The following is a 20,597-nucleotide window of genomic DNA, read 5'->3' on the forward strand; positions in this document are numbered from 1 at the left end:
ACGGAAAGGTCCCCATCTCCTCTTTCGATCGGGACCTTTCCTGATCATGTGACCGCTGACCCTAAAATCCTGCCTCCCGGCTTCTGGAACCCTTAAAGGGCCGGGAGGCGCCGATGCCAAGGGGTTATTTATTTATTTCAGGTACTTATATAGCGCTGTCAATGTACGCAGCAACTTTACATATATATTGTACATTCACATCAGTCCCTAATCCTCAAGGGGGGTACAATCTAAGGTCCCTAATCCTCAAGGGGGGTACAATCTAAGGTCCCTAATCCTCAAGGGGGGTACAATCTAAGGTCCCTAATCCTCAAGGGGGGTACAATCTAAGGTCCCTAATCCTCAAGGGGGGTACAATCTAAGGTCCCTAATCCTCAAGGGGGGTACAATCTAAGGTCCCTAATCCTCAAGGGGGGTACAATCTAAGGTCCCTAATCCTCAAGGGGCGTACAATCTAAGGTCCCTAACTCACATTCATACATACACATACTAGGGCCAATTTAGACAGGATCCAATTCACCTCCCAGCATGTTTTGGAGTGAAGAAGGAAACGGTGTACCCGGAGGAAACCCATGCAGGCACAGAGAGAACATGCAAACTCCAGGCAGGTGGTGCCGTGGCTGGGATATGAACCAACAACCTGAGTACTGCCAGGCGGAAGAGCTAACCACTTAGGGTTAAAAACGGGGGTTTACCTTCCGGCTCACCTGCCCTCAGACTATCTATTATTATACATGTGCCTCTACTATGGGGGCTCTCAAAATTTGGAGTTAGGAACTGCAGAATATCGGGGGTGCTGTGAAGAGGCTCTGCAGCTTACGCATGTATTTGCAAATGTGTGCAAACGAAACCCCTGTTTTTAACACATACTGCAAGACAGGATAATTCTTTGCAAGCTGGTCGGTAAGTTGAGCCGGGAATTTTTCTCCCTCCGGGCAGCAGCACAAGGTAAGTGGAGGGCTGTGATATAAGGGAGGGTGGGGGACTGTTGACTACTTAGGATGGGAGGGGCCCTTCATATCTGATGTAAGGGGGGGGGGGTGCCCCGGACATCTAGTCCTTTGGGGGCAACCATAATGCTGATGCTGCCTGCAATGACCTGGAGTTTGAGACCTCCGTTTGAGAGTTTGACACCCCCGTTTCAGAGCTTGAGACCCCCGTTCTAACTCTACCATAAATGTGTTTTTGCCTTTAGTAAGCTGCACCCCTATGAGTACGAGCTTTTGCTCAAAACGCGTCAGAGAAAGCTACAGTAGGTTGGACACCATGCCGCCTGCGCCACGAGGGGCCCCGGCGGCCATCTTTGTTTGCATCTGGCTCTGGTGAAAACCAGCCAGATCTACAGAGCAGCCGCATCTATCCGAGTGCCAGGCAGCGAAAGTCATGCTGACCAGATCTGACCAGACCAGTCTGATGACACCAGAGGTCCAGTGACAGTATATACAAATGCGCATAAAGATTGCGTATCTGGTGAGTGCGCAATCTTTACATTACTTATCACCTTGCGGTTCCAATTATTGGACGTCTGAGGATCATCCCGGATCTTAAGAGCACCCCTTCATTGGACTCTTTTATTTATTTTGCACTTCTTTCACTTTATAGCCACCATCCAGTGGCTTTATTTTATTAGCACACAGTCACTGTCTATTATATGAATTTGATTCTTGATTTCATTATTGTCTGTTAGTTTGTATAGCGCTGCACCTCCCCCTCCTTTGTATACATAAATGTGTTTTTGCCTTAAGTCTTTACAGGAAGTTCTCCCCAATAAAAATACACACAGCCATAAAAAACAGAAAAGGGGCCCCAATCCTTCCCCATTCTACCCAAAATAAAATGTAAAGTTTGGACTGAAGTTGGCCTTTAATGGCAGTTATATCCAAGCAGATGGTTGGCAGTGTCTACAAAACGTATTCCCCGCTGAGTGACAGTTGCACACAGAATTCTTTGCTACACATTTGTGCTTTAAGTGCTCAGTTGTAAAAAGGAAGAAAAAAAAAAATGGTTGACTGGAAATGTAAGAAACAAAATCTAAAAGGGACAATGTCCCCACTAATATTAACCCAAGAGATGCCACGTAAAGTCTGCAGGGACTGCTCCCGCCATGGCCACGGTTTAATCGGCAGCCGCCTCTCACTACTCACAGCGACATAGAAGGGTCAGTGCACTTCGCTCGGTCAGCAGTCCTGCCGGCAGCCCGATACGCGTCTCCCGTACTGGAGAGTCGGCCCGCTGGCACCTACCCTGCAACGGCTATGCAGCACGGACTCCTCTGCATGGGTAACAAATGTGATGCATGCAAGTATTGATGCTGTAAGGACATGAACATGGTGGGGGGAGGACACTGCACCCTTGTATCGGCCTCCTGTGGTGCGCTAGGTGTCCGAGTCTTCCTCCTCCTCCTCCATCTCCTCATCGTTATAACCCATTGTGTCCAGCTGCAGCTGAGTCTGATTGATCACACTTTCATCATCCACATTCTTAGGATCCTGTAATAGAAATAGGAGACTGTCAGCTGTACAAAGTCACTGATGGTGGCAAAATGAGCCACGTCCCCCCCACCCTATAGTAGAAATACTGCTACAGGGCAGCTGGGCTGTGCAAAATCATGTACATATATGTGATTTTCATTTCTGGGTAGGGAGCGACCGCCACCCTACCCGCACTGCCATTGGTGGCTAGGGATGTCAATCACCGGGTCCCTGATGGAGATTCCCTGCTGGCACCCAGGGATCGTCGAGGAAAGTTCACAGGGGAGGGACCTGTGTGTAAAGAAAATAGGTCTCTCTCTTGCCAGCAAGGACATGCTGCTGTGTATCTCCCTAGTAGCACACTGGGTGATTACTGAGCATCTCTGATGGGGAAGAAGGCTGTTTTGTTTACAAACAACCAAACAGCCTTCCTCCCTGTCAGCTTGGGCACCCTGCACAGCACAGCCATCCTGATCAGTGAAGCACCCCCCCCCCCCTAATAAAACACTCCCTACATATAGTTAACCCTTTGATAGCCCCAGATGTTAACACCTTCCTGCCCAGTGCCATTAGTACAGTGTCAGTGCTTTTTATTAGCACTGACCACTGTATTGGTATCATTGGGGATGTCAGTGGCAGTTAAGTCAGTTCCCCCCCCCCCAGTGTCAGAATGCCCGCCGCAGTCCTGTTATAAGTCGCTGATCGCCGCCATTACTAGTATAAACAAAAAATTTTAATAAAAATCCCAGTATTTATACTGCCATTTGTAAATGCTATAACTTTCACGTAAACCAATTAATTTACACGTATTGGGATTTTTTTCTTTACCAAAGACACGGAGCAGAATACATTTTTGGCCTGAATTTATGACTAAATTAGATTTTTTACATTTTTTTATTGGATGTTTTATAGCAAAAAGTAAAAAATATATTTTTATTTCTCAAAACTGTCGGTCTTTTTTTTTTTTTTTAATAGAGATTCTCCGCCGGCACCTACCGATCACCGAGCAACACTTACAGGGGAGAGATCTGTGTGTGAACAATACAGGTTTCTCTCCTACCAGCAGTAACATGCTGCTATGCATTTCTCTGCACAGCAAAATCATTTCATATACAATTATTGGGATTTTTTTTTTTAGTAAAGACACGGAACAGAATATAAATGTAAAAAAAGGGGGGGTGCAGCGCTATATAACTTAGCAAATAATAATGGATCAAACACAGATGATAAACAATAAAAACAGTGACTGTGTGTTAATAAAGCCACTGGATGGTGGCTATGAAGTGAGGGAAGTGAAACAGTCCAATGGAGGAGTGCTCTTAAGATCCAGGATGATCCTCAGACGTCCAATATTAGGAACCGTCAGGTGATAAAAAATGTAAAGATTGCGCACTCACCAGATACGCAATCTTTCTGCGCATTTGTGTGAAATATCACTGGACCTCCTGTGTCGTCATCCTGGTCTGGTCAAATCTGGTCAGCATATCCTTCTTTGCCTGGTACCCAGATAGATGCAGCTATTCCATGGATCTGGCTGGTTCCCACCAGAACTAAGTGACATTGAACTCACGTTACTTCCCATCCACTACAGGGACCCGGAAGTGATGTTGGCGGAGGAACAGGAAATGGGCGTGGTAAGCGCGAAGTTCACTCCGCGCTTACCACGCCCATTTCCTGTTCCTCCGCCAACATCACTTCCGGGTCCCTGTAGTGGATGGGAAGTAACGTGAGTTCAATGTCACTTAGTTCTGGTGGGAACCAGCCAGATCCATGGAATAGCTGCATCTATCCGGGTACCAGGCAAAGAAGGATATGCTGACCAGATTTGACCAGACCAGGATGACGACACAGGAGGTCCAGTGATATTTTACACAAATGCGCAGAAAGATTGCGTATCTGGTGAGTGCGCAATCTTTACATTTTTTATCACCTGACGGTTCCTAATATTGGACGTCTGAGGATCATCCTGGATCTTAAGAGCACTCCTCCATTGGACTGTTTCACTTCCCTCACTTCATAGCCACCATCCAGTGGCTTTATTAACACACAGTCACTGTTTTTATTGTTTATCATCTGTGTTTGATCCATTATTATTTGCTAAGTTATATAGCGCTGCACCCCCCCTTTTTTTACATTTACGTCCTTGAAGGTTTGATACGGTGCCTTTTTGGTGTACAGCTGCTGCTCATTATTATATCTATTCAAGCGCTCACTTATTTTTGTTTTTCACGGAACAGAATACATTTTGGCCAAAATTTATGACGAAATTAGATTTTTTTTTTATTGGATGTGTTTTTAGCAAAAAGTAAAAAATATTGTTTTTTTTTTTTTCAAAATTGTCAGTCTTTTTTTTGTTTATAGAGCAAAAAATAAATACCGCAGAGATGATCAAATACCACAGAAAGAAATCTCTATTTGTGGGGAAAAAAATGACAAATTTAATTTATGTGCAGCGTTGCATGACTGCTCAATTGTCAGTTAAAGTAACGCAGCGCTGTATCGCAAAAAATGGCCTGGTCAGGAAGGCGGGATAAATTTAAAATTTTTACACTGTCACTTGAAATTTTTTTTTCCACTTTCATTGCTGTTACAAGGAATGTAAACATCCCCGTGACAGGTATTTCTATGGAGGGATCTGAGGTCCCTAATCCCCCCTCTGCACTTGAAAGCATTCATAACACCAAGATCGGGGTTTCTGCTTTCAGATAGTTAAAATTGGCTCAGAAAGTTTCCGAGTAAAACGAAAGCGACGTCAAGTCATTGCTTCCTGTTTACAATAAAGGAAAGACGATCAAAGCCGATTCTGGATTTGTTCTGCTGTCTGGCAGACATGCCGGCTGGTCGCTCAGGACTCCCGGTGGGACAGGTGGGTTGGGGGGGACATCCCCTCCCGCTGCTTGTAGAAGCGATCAATCGGCCAGTAGCTGCTCCAATTGCTCGTACAAGACAGCTGGCTGCCGGCTCTACACCTATGCAGCCGTGAGGGCCGCGTTTTGCTCGGGCACGGGAGCCCGTTCATTTGAATGGACTCTTGTGCCCCGTGACACGCAGAGAAGAAGTCCCGGCACTTATTTGGAAAACGCAGCCGAGGTTCCCAGTACGGTTGCGTTTTCCAGTGCGGGCGGCGTGCCATTAAAACTAATGGCACCCGCCCGCAGGTCCGCATTCCTCCGTGCGGGTGGTGCGGCTGCATGGATTTTCATGCGGATCCGCAGCGGCACCACCCACACAGATGAGAACCTAGAGTAAAAAATGGTTCCGGGGTGACGCCTGCAGCCGCAGGTACCACTCCAATACAAATACAGAAAGCCCAGCAATGTATGGAGTATGTCGCTGGTCCAGAAAATTGTTATAGCCATAGTATTTTTATTTGCTATGTGTTTCAGATGAAAACGCAGTTATTCTTTAACCACCTCCTGCCCGCCATATAGTAATATGATGGGCGCAAGGCGGTTCTCTCGTTCTGGGAGGACGTCATATAACGTTCTCCCATTCTCACTGCACATGCAGAGCGGCGATCGGCGGTGTGCTGTGTCCCTCGGACACAGCGGATCATCGATCACGGAAAGAGCTGAAGATGTCGGCTCGGTCATGTGATCAGCTGTGTCCAATCACAGCTGATCACGTGTAAACAGGAAAATGCTGGTTATCAGCATTTCTCTCCTATCGAGCTGTCACTCTGACAGAGGAGAGGAGAGCCGGTAATCGGCTTTTCGCGGAGGGGACATGTACACTGATCATCAGGGCACTGATGATCAGTGTGCCCTGATGATCAGTGCAGCCCCAGCAGTGCACTGATCAGTGTCCATCAGTGCCATGTGTCAGTGCTCATCAGTGCCTCAAGCCAGTGCCCATCAGTGCCACATATCAGTGCACATCAATGCCACATATCAGTGCCCATCTGAGCTGCCTTTCAGTGTCACCCATCAGTGACAGTCAGTTGCACCTATCAATGCCAATCAGTGCCGCCTATCAATGCGCATCAGTGCCGCCTATCAATGCGCATCAGTGCCGCCTATCAATGCGCATCAGTGCCGCCTATCAATGCGCATCAGTGCCGCCTATCAATGCGCATCAGTGCCGCCTATCAATGCGCATCAGTGCCGCCTATCAATGCGCATCAGTGCCGCTTATCAATGCGCATCAGTGCCGCCTATCAATGCGCATCAGTGCCGCCTATCAATGCGCATCAGTGCCGCCTATCAATGCGCATCAGTGCCGCCTATCAATGCGCATCAGTGCTGCCTATCAATGCGCATCAGTGCCGCCTAACAGTGCAAGTCCGTGCCGCCTAACAGTGCAAGTCAGTGCCGCCTAACAGTGCCATATATCAGTGCCATATATCAGTGCCATGTATCAGTGCCCATCAGTGATGCCTGTCAATGCCGATCAGTGCCACCTACCAGTGCCTCATCAGTGCCACCTATCAGTGCCCATCACTGCAGCCTCATTAGCGCACATCAGTGAAGGAGAAAAATCACTTATTAACAAAATTTTATAACAAAAATTAAGAAAAAACATTTTTTTTTCTAAATTTTCAGTGGTTTTGGCTTAAGAAAAAATAAAAAAAACCCCGAGGTGATTATATACCACCAAAATAAAGCTCTGTTACAAAAAAATGATAAAAATTTCATATGGGTACAGTGTTGCATGACGGCGCAATTGTCATTCAAAGTGTGACAGCGCTGAAAGCTGGAAATTGGCCTGTGCAGGAAGGGGGTGACAGTGCCCGGTAGGCGAGGGGTTAATCATCCATTTCATTTTGAGCTGTTTAATAGTTCAGTGCATATTACTGCAAACCAATACATCTGTTATCGGGTAAAATGATTCGCTGCAGAGACAATAAGGATGAAACGGTCATGTCGATTTTTAACCCCTCGCCTACCGGGCACTTATACCCCCTTCCTTACCAGACCAATTTTCAGCTTTCAGCGCTGCCGCACTTTGATTGACAATTGCGCGGTCATGCAACATTGTACCCATATGAAATTTTGATCATTTTTTTCTCACAAATAGAGCTTTCTTTTGGTGGTATTTAATCGCCACTGGGCGCTTTACTTTTTGCGCTATAAATTAAAAAAGTGCAAAAAATTTGAAAAAAAAAAAAAGTTTCTTTGTTTCTATTATAAAATTTTTCAAAACAGGTATTTTTTTCTCCTTCACTGATGTGCGTTGATGAGGCAGCACTGATGGGCACTGATAGGCGGCACTGATGGGCACTGATAGGCAGCACTAAAGGGCACTGATAGGCAGTACTAATGAGGTGGCACGGATAGGCGGCACTGATAGGCAGCACTAATGAGGTGTCATGGATAGGCGGCACTAATATGCAACACTGATAGGCGGCACTGATAGGCGACACTGATGATGGGTACTGATAGATGGCACTGACTGGCATCACTGCTGGGCACTGACTGGCGGCACTGACTGGCACAACCCCTGGGCACTGACTGGTGGCACTGACTGGCAGCACTGCTGGGCTGCACTGGTGGGTGGCACTGGTGGGTGGCACTGCTGGGCACAGGTGGGTGGCACTGCTGGGCACAGGTGGGTGGCACTGCTGGGCACAGGTGGGTGGCACTGCTGGGCACAGGTGTGTGACACTGCAGAGTGGCACAGGTGGGTGCACTGCTGGGCACAGGTGGGCGGAGCTAGTGGGTGCACTGCTGGGCACAGGTGGGCGGAACTTGTGGGTGGCACTGCTGGGCACCGATCATCAGGGCACTGATCATCAGTGGCCCTGATGATCGGTGCCGATCCCCGCTCTGACAACTGCCGGTTCTCGGCAGTACTTTCCTCACGATCTGACAGCGTGAGGAAAGTGCAGCCGAGAACCGGCACTTGCATTTCCCTGTGATCAGCGTGTCATTGGACACCGCTGATCACGTGGTAAAAGGCCGGTATGATCGGCCTTTTACCACATCTCGTGATCAGCTGTGTCCGTAGGACACAGCGATCACGGAGATCGCCGGGTGCGCGCCCCCTGGGGCGCGCAGGAGAGCGCGTTCTGGGGGGACGTCATATGACGTCCCCCCAGAACTGGCCGGCCGCAGTGAAGCCCGTCATTCGGCTATCTGCGGTCGGCAACTAGTTAAAGGAGCATCCCTCAGAGCTGACTTTTTCATTTGGATCTGGAATTCAGCAAAATATTTAAAACAAAAAGTTTATTCCAAACATAAAAGGAGTACCAGAGCTAACATGCTTTGGGGGTCGGACGTCGCCCCTTGCTGAGAAAATAGATGCAATGAATGAAGATTAGGCGTTATTGGGAATATTGTAACACAGCAGTGTTCTGTAGCTGGTTTCAACAGCTGTGTCTTAGATTCCCAATAACCCATCCCAAAAAAAAACAAACAAAACAACATTTTGCCTATAGTTACACTTTAACAGCTTCCTGACCACCCTATAGCAGACATACTGCTACATGGTGGCACGGGTGTGCAGAATCACGTATGTATATATACAGGTGAAACTCGAAAAATTAGAATATGGTGCAAAAGTTCATTTATTTCAGTGCAGCAACTTAAAAGGTGAAACTAATATATGAGACTCATTACATGCAAAGCAAGATAGTTCAAGCCGTGATTTGTCATCATTGTGATGATTATGGCTTACAGCTCATGAAAACCCCAAATCCACAATCTCAGAAAATGAGAATATTGTGAAAAGGTGGAATAATCTCGGCTCAAAGTGTCCCACTCTAATCAGCTCATTCAGCCATAACACCTGCAAAGGGTTCCTGAGCCTTTCAATGGTCTCTCAGTCTGGTTCAGTAGGAATCACAATCATGGGAAAGACTGCTGACCTGACACCATCACTGACACCCTCCATAAGGAGGGAAATGAGTCTCATATATTAGTTACACCTTTTAAGTTGCATTACTGAAATAAATTAACTTTTGCACGATGTTCTAATTTTTTGAGTTTCACCTGTATATGTATAATATATATATATATATATATATATATATATACATACATACATACACACACACACATTATATATATATATATATATATATATATATATATATAGACACACATGTTATTTTGCATTTCCGGATAGGGGTGCCTGCGAGCCCTACCCGGCTGCTAAATTACCTGGTGATTACCGAGCATCTCCAACGAGAAGGTAGACTGTTTGTATACAAACAATCTTTCTACCTGTCAGCTTGAGCACACTGCACAGCACAGCCATTCCGATCAGTGTGCTTACAGTGAAGAACACACCCCCCCCCCGCCCACCAGTAACACACTGTCTACATATAGTCAACTAGCAAAGACATTGAGCAAAATACATTTTGGCCTAAATTTATGACGAAATTTTATTTTTTACTGGAAATATTTAATAGCAAAAAGTCAAAATTATTGTTTTTTTTTTCTCAAAATTGTCAGCCTTTTTTTTTTTATAGCGCAAAAAATAAACGCATATCAAATACCACCGGAAGAAAGCTCAATTTGTGGGGAAAAAAGGACGTAAATTTCATTTGGGTGCAGCGTTGCATGACTGCGCAATTGTCAGATAAAGCAACACAGTGCTGTAATGCAAAAAATGTCCTGGTCAGGAAGGGGGGGGGATCCTCTGGAGGGTGAGGGGTTAAAGCGGAACTCAGTATAATTTTTTATTTTCTCATGCACTGGGGCTGCACCCGCACTGTATGGGAAAGCTGCTTGTTTTGTCCAGGAGTTTAAGGCAGAGCTAGACTTACTCATTCCTCTGATTGTTTGGAAAACCGCACTCCCCCATGTCCAGCGGTGGAATGTTCCTGCCATCCTCATGTCCGGGATCCAGTGTATGGGCGCGATGACGTCAGAGAGTCGATTCACTAGACCGCTAGCGTGCGGGGGGGGGGCAGAAGCGGCAGGGACTGGTCTTGTGCTCTGAGGATTGGTGGATTCGGTAAGTATACCTTCACTGTTATCACCCCTAGACAAAAACGAACAGTTAGCCCATGCAGTGTGAGCACAGCCCCACTACAGGGGACAAAACATTTTTGCCCGGAATTCTGCTCTCCAAGTGAGAAATCAGTGGAAATCTCTGGGTCGGCGGACATGTTTGGTCACAGTGTTAGAATCCGTATAGACAGTAACTTACCACTTGAGGTTGCTCTTCATGGAGATCCTGACCTTCTCCAGCGCTGATTATAGACTGAAGAGTCAGCTCCTCCACCTGAAATATACATGGGGGGGGGGGTCATTACACTCTCCGATACATATCAGGTCATTATACAGATAAAAAGAACTATACAATGATACAAATCATACAGACAGTAAGAATGGTGTACTAACAATAGGAGAATGCTACCAGAAACTGGGAGATGGTAAAACATAAAAGGTGGTCAGTGGGTGGTAATAATGGTGCAGCAGATGGAGATGACGACAGGAGAGAAAATTGCATCCATTATCCCGATTGGATATCCGAACAACTCCGGCAGAATCCTTATCTTTCATTCATATGGGTATAAATATAACACGGGATAGGTGACACAATATACGGGGGTTGGACAAAAATATGGAAACACTACATCATTTGCTGGTGTGAAAGCGACATGTTTTGTGTTGGAAGCTAATTAACCTTCTTTTGCTTCCACTGTGTGATGAGACACTTCGCTAACTAGAGGTGTAGATAAGGAGAGGGGGGTCCAAACCTCTCCCAGAGGGTCCATCCACAGCGTTGCCGCTAGGCTAGTGAGGGAGAGGGGGGGAGGGAGAGAGGGGGGGGAGAGAGGGGGGAGGGGAGGGAGAGAGGGGGGGAGGGAGAGGGAGAGAGGGGGGGAGGGAGAGGGGAGGGAGAGGTGGAGAGGGGGGGGAGAGGGGGGGGAGAGGGGAGAGGGGAGGGAGAGGGGGAGAGGGGAGGGAGAGGGGGAGAGGGGGGGGAGAGGGGGAGAGGGGGGGGAGAGGGGGAGAGAGAGAGGGGGGGAGAGGGGGAGAGGGGGGGGAGAGGGGGAGAGAGAGAGAGGGGGGAGGGAGGGAGGGAGAGAGAGGGGGGAGGGAGGGGGGAGAGGGGGGGAGAGAGAGAGGGAGGGAGGGAGGGAGAGAGAGGGAGGGAGGGAGGGAGAGAGAGGGGGGAGGGAGGGAGAGAGAGGGGGAGGGAGGGAGAGAGAGGGGGGAGGGAGGGAGAGAGAGGGGGGAGGGAGGGAGAGAGAGGGGGGGGGAGGGAGAGAGAGGGGAGAGAGAGAGGGGGAGGGAGAGAGAGGGGGAGAGAGGGGGAGAGAGGGAGAGAGAGGGGGAGAGAGGGAGAGGGAGAGAGGAGGAGAGAGAGGGAGGGAGGAGGGAGGGGAGGGGAGAGGGGGAGGGGGGAGAGGGGGAGGGGGGAGAGGGGGAGGGAGGAAGAGAGAGAGAGAGGGAGGGAGGAAGAGAGAGAGAGGAGAGGGGGAGAGAGGGGGAGGGAGGGAGGGGGGGAGGGAGAGAGGGGGAGGGAGGGGGGAGGGAGGGGGGGAGGGGGAGGGAGGAAGAGAGAGGGGGGGGGGAGAGGGAGGGAGGAAGAGAGAGAGAGGGAGGAAGAGGGAGGGAGGAAGAGAGAGAGAGGGAGGAAGAGAGAGAGAGAGGGGGGGGAGGGGGGAGAGAGAGGGGAGGGAGGGGGGAGAGAGAGGGGGAGGGGGGAGAGAGAGGGAGGGAGGGGGGAGAGAGGGGAGGGAGAGAGAGAGGGGGGAGGGAGGGAGAGGAGAGGGAGGGAGAGAGAGGGGGAGGGAGAGAGAGGGGGGAGGGAGAGAGAGGGGGGGAGAGAGAGAGGGGGGGGAGAGAGAGAGGGGGGGGAGAGAGAGAGGGGGGGAGAGAGAGAGGGGGGGAGAGAGAGAGGGGGGGAGAGAGAGAGGGAGGGAGGTGGGAGGGGGGAGGGGGGAGGGAGGGGAGGGGGGGGAGGGAGAGAGAGGGGGGAGGGAGGAAGGGAGAGAGAGGGGGAGGGAGGGAGAAAGAGGGGGAGGGAGGGAGAAAGAGGAGGGAGGGAGGGGGGAGGGAGGGAGAGAGAGAGGGGGGAGGGAGAGAGGGGGGGAGGGAGAGAGGGGGGGAGGAGAGAGGGGGGGAGGGAGGGAGAGAGGGGGGGGAGGGAGGGAGAGAGGAGGGGGGGGAGGGAGGGAGGGAGAGGGGGGGGAGAGAGGGGGAGGGAGAGAGAGGGGGGAGGGGAGAGAGAGGGGGGAGGGAGAGGGAGGGAGGGAGAGGGAGGGGAGAGGGGGAGGGGAGGGGAGAGGGGGAGGGGGGGAGAGGGGGAGGGAGGAAGAGAGAGAGAGGAGAGGGGGAGAGAGAGAGGAGAGGGGGAGAGAGAGGGAGGGAGGGAGGGGGGAGGGAGAGAGGGGGAGGGGAGGGAGGGGGGGAGGGAGAGAGGGGGAGGGAGGGAGGGGGGAGGGAGAGAGGGGAGGGAGGAAGAGAGAGAGGGGGGGAGGAAGAGAGAGGAGAGGGGAGAGAGAGGGAGGGAGGGGGGGAGGAGGGGGAGGGAGGGGGGGAGGGAGGGGGGGGAGGGAGAGAGGGGGAGGGAGAGAGAGGGGGAGGGAGGGGGGGAGGGAGAGAGGGGGAGGGAGGGAGAGAGGAAGAGGAGAGGGGGGAGAGGGAGGGAGGAAGAGAGAGAGAGGGAGGAAGAGAGAGAGAGGGGGGGGGAGGAGGGGGAGAGAGAGGGGGGGGGAGAGAGAGAGGGGGGAGGGAGGGAGAGAGAGGGGAGAGAGGGGGGGAGGGAGAGAGGGGGGGGGGAGAGAGGGGAGGAGGGAGAGAGAGGGGGAGGGAGAGAGGGGAGAGGGAGAGAGAGGGGAGGGAGGGAGAGAGAGGGGAGGGAGGGAGAAAGAGGGGGAGGGAGGGAGGGGGGGAGGGAGGAGGAGGGAGGGAGGGGAGAGAGAGAGGGGGAGGGAGGGAGAGAGGGGGGAGGGGGAGGGGGGAGGGAGGGGAGAGGGGGGAGGGAGGGGAGAGGGGGGAGAGAGAGGGGGGGAGGGAGAGAGGGGGGGGAGGGAGAGAGAGAGGGGGAGGGAGAGAGAGAGAGAGGGGAGGAGGGAGAGAGAGAGAGAGGGAGGGGGAGGAGGGAATTCAGGCAATCTTGGAGGCTGACCACATTGGGTAACATCTTCATTCTTCTATCTGGGGTTTCCATAATTTTGTCCCTCCCCCGTGTAAACTGTAGAGAGATGGATGAATAGACAGGAATTTGGGAATTCCTCTTCTGGGGTTGAAGGATAAGGAGCGACGTGACCAACCATTGCTGTCATTTATTTTAACTACCTGACCCCCTCCCAGGCCAATTCTGACATTTCTGTCCCACGTGTAAAAATCTGTATTTTTTTGCAAAAAAATGACTTAAACCCCCCAAGAATTACATATTTTTTTTAAAAAAAAGAAGCCCCAGAGAACAAAATGGCGGGTGTTGCGATTTCTTAGATCGCACGGTTTTTGCTCAGCAGTCTTTTCAAACACCTTTTAGAAAAATATAAGATTTAATGAGTTTTATGGAACACAAACACAATAGAATACCCAACTGTTTGTTAAAATATAAAAGATGTTTCGCTGTACTACACACACGTCGCGCTTTAAACCTGCGCACGCCCCATGAAATGGCGGCAAACTGCGGTACTTAAAAATCTCCATAGGCAACGCTTTCTAAGCCTTTACAGGTTACCAGCTTGGAGTTGCACAGGAGGTCTGGCGCTACAATTGCTGCCCAGCTCTGACATTTGCGGCGATACCTGACATGTGTGGTGCAAGCACTGTTTACGTATGCGTGTAGGACCTACATACGTGTTCGCATTTACGCATTAACACTGAAAGGCAGAAGGCTTTACTTAATTTTATTTACAATTTTTTTTTTTTTTGCAATGTATCTTTAATTTTCTTTTTGGACTAACTTTATTGCTATCCTAGGGGATGAACAACAACACATGTGACAGCATGAGCCATGACAGGTCCTCTTTATGGAGACATCTCAGACTCCAAATCTCTCTCTACGGCCTCCAAAGCATCTGATCACAACGAGAACCTGGCAGGAGAAAAGCTGCTTAACCCCTCGCCTGCCGGGCACTTTCCCCCCCTTCCCCCCCGGACAATTTCCAGCTTTCAACGCTGTCGCACTTTGAATGACAATTGCGCGGTCATGCAACACTGTACCCATATGAAATTTTTAGAATTTTTTTGGAGAAAGATAAAACTTTAATTTTGGTGGTATTTGATCACCTCGGGTTTTTTTTTTTATTTTTTGCTAAACAAACCAAAAACAACTGAAAATTGTTAAAAAAAAAGTTTTTTCTTAGTTTCTGTTATAAAATTTTGTAAATAAGTGATTTTTCTCCTTCACTGATGTGCGCTAATGAGGCTGCAGTGATGGGCACTGATAGGTGGTACTGATTGGCACTGATAGGCAGCATTGACTGGCACTGATAGGTGGCACTGATTGGCAGCACTGACAGGCAGCATTGACTGGCACTGATAGGTGGCACTGACTGGCAGCACTGACTGACACTGATAGGTGGCACTGATTGGTGGCACTGACTGGCACTGATAGGCAGCATTGACTGGCACTGATAGGTGGCACTGATTGGTGGCACTGACTGGCATTGATTGGCAGCACTGACTGGCACTGATAGGTGGCACTGATTGGTGGCACTGACTGGCACTGGTAGGCAGCATTGACTGGCACTGATAGGTGGCACTGATTGGCAGCACTGACTGACACTGATAGGTCGCACTGATTGGTGGCACTGACTGGCATTGATTGGCAGCACTGACTGGCACTGAAAGATAGCTCAGATGGGCACTGATATGTGTCATTGATGTGCACTGGAAGCTGGTGATGTCACTAGACAAATATAGCAATGGCCATGTTTGTGTAAGGACAGAATTATCTCTGCTGACAGTGGAATGTAAACAAAGGGGGTAGTACAGGGTAATTAATGAAATCTGATGGCTGGCTTCAAACAAATGGAGGGGGTGATGAATGTAATCTGATGACAGACATCTGAATGTAAACAAAGGGGGGGTAGTACTGTGCAATGGGCGCAAACTGGTTGTTGGCTGGATGTAAACAAGGGGGGTTGTACTGAGTAATGAATTAAATCTGGATGGCAGCTGTATGTAAACAAAGGGGGGGGGGGAGCTGGTGGCATCACTAGCCAAATATGGCAATGCCCATACTCTCTCTGCTGACAGTGGAATGTAAACAAAGGGGGGGGGGGTCGGGGCTGGGTAATTAATGTAAACAGACGGCAGATATCTGAATGTAAACAAAGGGGAAGCACTGGGTGATGTGATCTGATAGCTAGCAGCTGGATGTAAACAACGGGGATCGGGGGGGTAATGAATAAAATCGGATAACTGAATGTAAATAAAGGGGTGTAGAGAAGCTGGTGAAGTCACTAGCCAAATAGGACAATGGCCATGTTTTGGTAATGATAGTACTCTCTCTGCTGACAGTGGAATGCAAACAAAAGAGAGGGGGGTGCATCTGGGTAATGAATGAAACCCGATGGCTGGATGTAAAAAAGTGGGGGAGTACTGGCTAATGAATGCAATCTGATTGCCATCATCAGAATGTAAACAAAGGGGTAGTACTGGGTAATAAATGTAATCGGCTGGTGGCTGGATGTAAACAAGGGGGAAGTACTGGGAAATGAATGTAATCTGATTGCCAACATCAGAATGTAAACAAAGGGATAGTACTGGGTAATTAATGTAATTGGCTGGATGTAAACAAGGGGGAAGTACTGGGTAATCATAGAAATGTGATGGCTAAATGTAAACAGAGGGGTATTACTGGGTAATGAATGTAATCGGTTGGTGGCTGGATGTAAACAAGGGGGTAGTACTGGGAAATGAATGTAATCTGATTACCAACATCAGAATGTAAACAAAGGGATAGTACTGGGTAATTAATGTAATTGGCTGGATGTAAACAAGGGGGAAGTACTGGGTAATCATTGAAATGTGATGGCTAAATGTAAACAAAGGAATAGTACTGGGTAATGAATGTAATCGGTTGGTGGCTGGATGTAAACAAGGGGGTAGTACTGGGTAATGAATGTAATCGGCTGGATGTAAACAAGGAAGTAGTACTGGGTAATCATTGAAATGTGAGGGCTAAATGTAAACGAAGGGGTTAGTACTGAGTAAGGAATGTAATCGGTTGGTGGCTGGATGTAAACAAGGGGGTAGTACTGGGTAATGAATGTAATCGGTTGGTGGCTGGATGTAAACAAGGGGGTAGTACTGGGTAATGAATGTAATCGGTTGGTGGCTGGATGTAAACAAGGGGGTAGTACTGGGTAATGAATGTAATCGGTTGGTGGCTGGATGTAAACAAGGGGGTGGTACTGGGTAATTAATGTAATCTGATGGCTGGCAGCAGGTTGTAAACAAGGGGGGGGGGTACTAGCAAATAAAATCTGATGACATGTGCTGATTGTAAACAAATTGAGGAGGGAGCTGGGTAACAGATGTAATCCGAACATTTGCTGCTGAATGCAAACAAAGGGGTTGTCCTTAGATCACGGGTGCAATCTGACAGCTGGTAGCTAAATGTAAACAATGGTGTCCATGGTGACGTCATTACCCAAACATGGCAATGACCATATATGGGTAATGACAGACAACTCCCAGCCAGCAGATGAATGGCAGCGGGGATCTGTTATTGGCAGCATCTGCTCCACCCACCGACCTCCTGGGATACGTGATTGGTGGATCTGAAGAGGGATTGTACAATCAGATTGTATGATGTATGGACAGATCTCGCCCATTCCTAGTAGATGGATTAGATCGTAAAGGATCATTCGGTACCCCTCCCCCAGCTCTCCTCTACCCTCCCGCAGTCGCCCTCCGACCTTCAACCTGTTGAGCTGGTCATTCAGGGCCGCCTTGATCTTCAGCAGAGTCTCCTCCTCCTTCTTCAGCTCCTGCAGACGGCTCAGCATCGTGCTGTGTGCCCCGGATCACCGCCGCGGCCGCCTCATCACCGCCGACCCCTCCGCTCCTCACGATCCGCTGTCACGACTATCCTCGCGTCATCTCCCAGCGCCCAGTCGCGTGAGTGCAACGCCACGCGCCTCGGGCCGCCATGTTTAGTGAGGGCGGCTGGATTCCTGTGCGTCATGTGGGGGGGAGGGCTGGTTGACTGTGCGGAGCGGGGGAGAGCGCCACCTGCTGGCTTGAAGCGTGAAACGCCGCGCTGAGATTTACCTCAGATTCACCCCTCCCCCCACAGATATCACTTCCATATCACAGAAATGTCCCTTCCCCTCCTCAGTGCTCAGCTCACACAAGCATTGAATTTTAATACCGCCATTAATGCGTTACACAGGCGCTGCGCACACGTTCAAGATGCGTCAATCAACGCTCCTCACGCGCCTTCTGTCCTTTTTTTTTTTTTCATCCTGAGCGCTAGGGACGGGCGGACTGACAACTCATGGGGCCCCCGGGCAATAGGGGATCATGGGGCCCCTGTGTCCTTGCCCAAACTCAAAAAAGCCTATGAAAATGGTACCAGGGGCATCTCATGGGGCCCCCTACTGGCCCCGGGCCCTCGTGCAGTGCCCGAGTTTCCGAATGGTCAGTCCGCCCCTGGCTAGGGATCATTCACATCTACCCCCTGCCATTGCCGCCTCTCTGAAAAGTTCAAAATTCTGTACCCCCTTCGTTCCTAATCCTGTGTATCGCCCCCTTTAGCATCAATAACAGCGTGCTGTCTTCTGTGATTGTTGTCTATGAGGCCCCCGAATTCCTGCCGGTGGTAGAGCCGCCCATTCGTCTCGGCAAAATGCCTCCAGGTCATGCCAAGTCATTGGTCGTCTTGCAGGAACCGCACGTTTGAGATCTCCCCAGAGATGATATTAAGGTCAAGAGACCGAGACTCCAGAACCTTCACCTTTTTCTGCTGTGACCACTGGAGGGTCAGCTTGGCCTTGTGCTCGGGGTCATTGTCCTGTCCTTGCACGTACCTCACGTTTGAGACCTCCCCAGAGCGGTTTGATGATATTAAGGTCAGGAGGCTGTGGTGGCCACTCCAGGACCTTCACCTTTTTCTGCTGTGACCACTGGAGGGTCAGCTTGGCCTTGTGCTGAGGGTCATTGTCCTGTCCTTGTACGAACCTCACGTTTGAGATCTCCCCAGAGCGGCTCGATGATATTAAGGTCAGGAGACTCTGATGGTCACTCCAGAACCTTGACCTTTTTCTGCTGTGACCACTGGAGGGTCAGCTTGGCCTTGTGCTTGGGGTCATTGTCCTGTCCTTGTACGAACCTCACGTTTGAGATCTCCCCAGAGCGGCTCGGTGATATTAAGGACAGGAGACTGTGGTGGCCACTCCAGAACCTTCACCTTTTTCTGCTGTGACCACTGGAGGGTCATCTTGGCCTTGTGCTTGGGGTCATTGTCCTGTCCTTGCACGAACCTCACGTTTGAGATCTCCCCAGAGCGGCTCGGTGATATTAAGGACAGGAGACTGTGGTGGCCACTCCAGAACCTTCACCTTTTTCTGCTGTGACCACTGGAGGGTCATCTTGGCCTTGTGCTTGGGGTCATTGTCCTATCCTTGCATGAACCGCACATTTGAGATCTCCCCAGAGCGGCTCAATGATATTAAGGTCAGGAGACGGTGATGGCTGTGGTGGCCACTCCAGAACCTTCACCTTTTTCTGCTGTAACCACTGGAGGGTCAGCTTGGCCTTGTGCTGAGGGTCATTGTCCTGCTAGAAAGTCCAAGAGCGTCCCATGCACAGCTTTCGTGCCGAAGAATGCAAATTGTCTGCCAGTATTTTCTGATAACATGCTGCATTCATCTTGCCATCGATTTTCACAAGTTTCCCTGTACCTTTAGAGCTCACACAACAGTGAGCCACCATGCTTCACAGTTGGGATGGTATTCTTGTGACTATAGCCCTCATTGACTTCTATCCAAACAAAATGCTTATGGTTGTGACCATAAAGCTCGATTTTGGTCTCGTCACTCCAGATTACAGTGTGCCAGAAGCTGTGAGGCATGTCAAGGCGTTGTCGGGCTTATTGCAACCGGGCTTTTTTGTTCCATTGGCACATAAGTAAAGGCTTCTTTCTGGCAACTCAACCATGAAGCTCATTTTTGTTCAAGTATTGTGCTCCTTGAAACAACGACGCCGTCTTTTTCCAGAGCAGCCTGTATTTCTCCTGAGGTTACCTGTAGGGGATTTGTATCTTTGTATCCCAAACAATTCTTCTGGCAGTTGTGGCTGCAATCTTTCTTGGTCTACCTGACCTTGACTTGGTATCAAGAGATCCCAAATTTTCCATTTCTTAATAAGCGATTGAACAGTACTGACCGGCATATTCAAGGCTTTGGATATCTTTGTATATCCTTTTCCATCTTTATAAAGTTCCATTACCTTGTTATACAGGTCTTTTGACAGTTCTTTTCTGCTCCCCATGGCTCAGTATCTAGCCTGCTCAGTGCATCCAAACTAACAAACTCATTGACTATTTATACACAGACACTAATTGCAATTTAAAAAGCCACAGATGGGGGACATTAACCATTAATTTTACCCCATGTGTGTGTCTGTACCAAGGCTGAACATTCCCAGGGATGGAAACTTGTGGTCAGGGCCATTTGGGGGATTTCTAATGTAGCACCCTCCTTGTCAGAGTCCTGATTGTCAGTGAGGAAGGCTGAGTAGCAGCCTGGGTGTGATAGCCAGAGGGGTCAAATTGTGGACAGGAGTTGAGAGGCTCTGCAGGCCGGATCCTCCGGAATGTTCCCCTGCTCTAGGGCTTTCGGTGAAGACCCTAGAGGCAGTGGGTGGATCCGAGGAGTGGCTGGCTTGCACTCTTGAGGGACCCTAGCCAATTTCCAACAGAAGGCTTGGCAAGGGGCTGGGACACCCTTAAAAGTGTGGAGCTGAAGGCAGGAGGCTTCGGAGGCCCAGTGGGATTGGGCCTACCTGCAGCTCCTACCTGGAGCTGGAAAAGGAGAAGCTCAGAGTTTCACCGGCTCCCAGAGCGAGGACCACCTGTATTGCAGGGAAGGAGCGGCCCTGCTAAAAGGCCTGGTAGCAGCCACCAAGCCACAAGCAGTACAGGAGGTGCAAACATTTGAGCACAATTGTATGTACCTCCCAGTGCGCTGCCTTTGCAGCTTAAGGGGAAGCAGTTTTTTGGGGAGGCGTGACCAATCCCCCCTTTCCTCCCCAATCGCAA

General features: G+C 49.7%; 1 protein-coding gene across 1 annotated transcript; it reads right to left on the bottom strand.

Annotated features, from left to right (window-relative positions):
- Positions 1–1,844: 1,844 nt before the first annotated feature.
- On the bottom strand, positions 1,845–17,455 carry SNAPC5 (small nuclear RNA activating complex polypeptide 5). The gene is made up of 3 exons (XM_089656748.1): positions 17,254–17,455; positions 10,566–10,640; positions 1,845–2,489 (listed from the first exon to the last, which is right to left on the bottom strand). Exons 1-3 carry the CDS (start codon positions 17,341–17,343, stop codon positions 2,376–2,378), a joined length of 279 nt encoding a protein of 92 aa, XP_089512874.1. The 5' UTR covers positions 17,344–17,455; the 3' UTR covers positions 1,845–2,375.
- Positions 17,456–20,597: the final 3,142 nt, after the last annotated feature.

The sequence above is a fragment of the Staurois parvus genome, unplaced genomic scaffold (genome assembly GCF_062004578.1).
Source record: "Staurois parvus isolate SC_StPar_1 unplaced genomic scaffold, SC_StPar_1.0 ptg000933l, whole genome shotgun sequence".
Taxonomy (NCBI): domain Eukaryota; kingdom Metazoa; phylum Chordata; class Amphibia; order Anura; family Ranidae; genus Staurois; species Staurois parvus.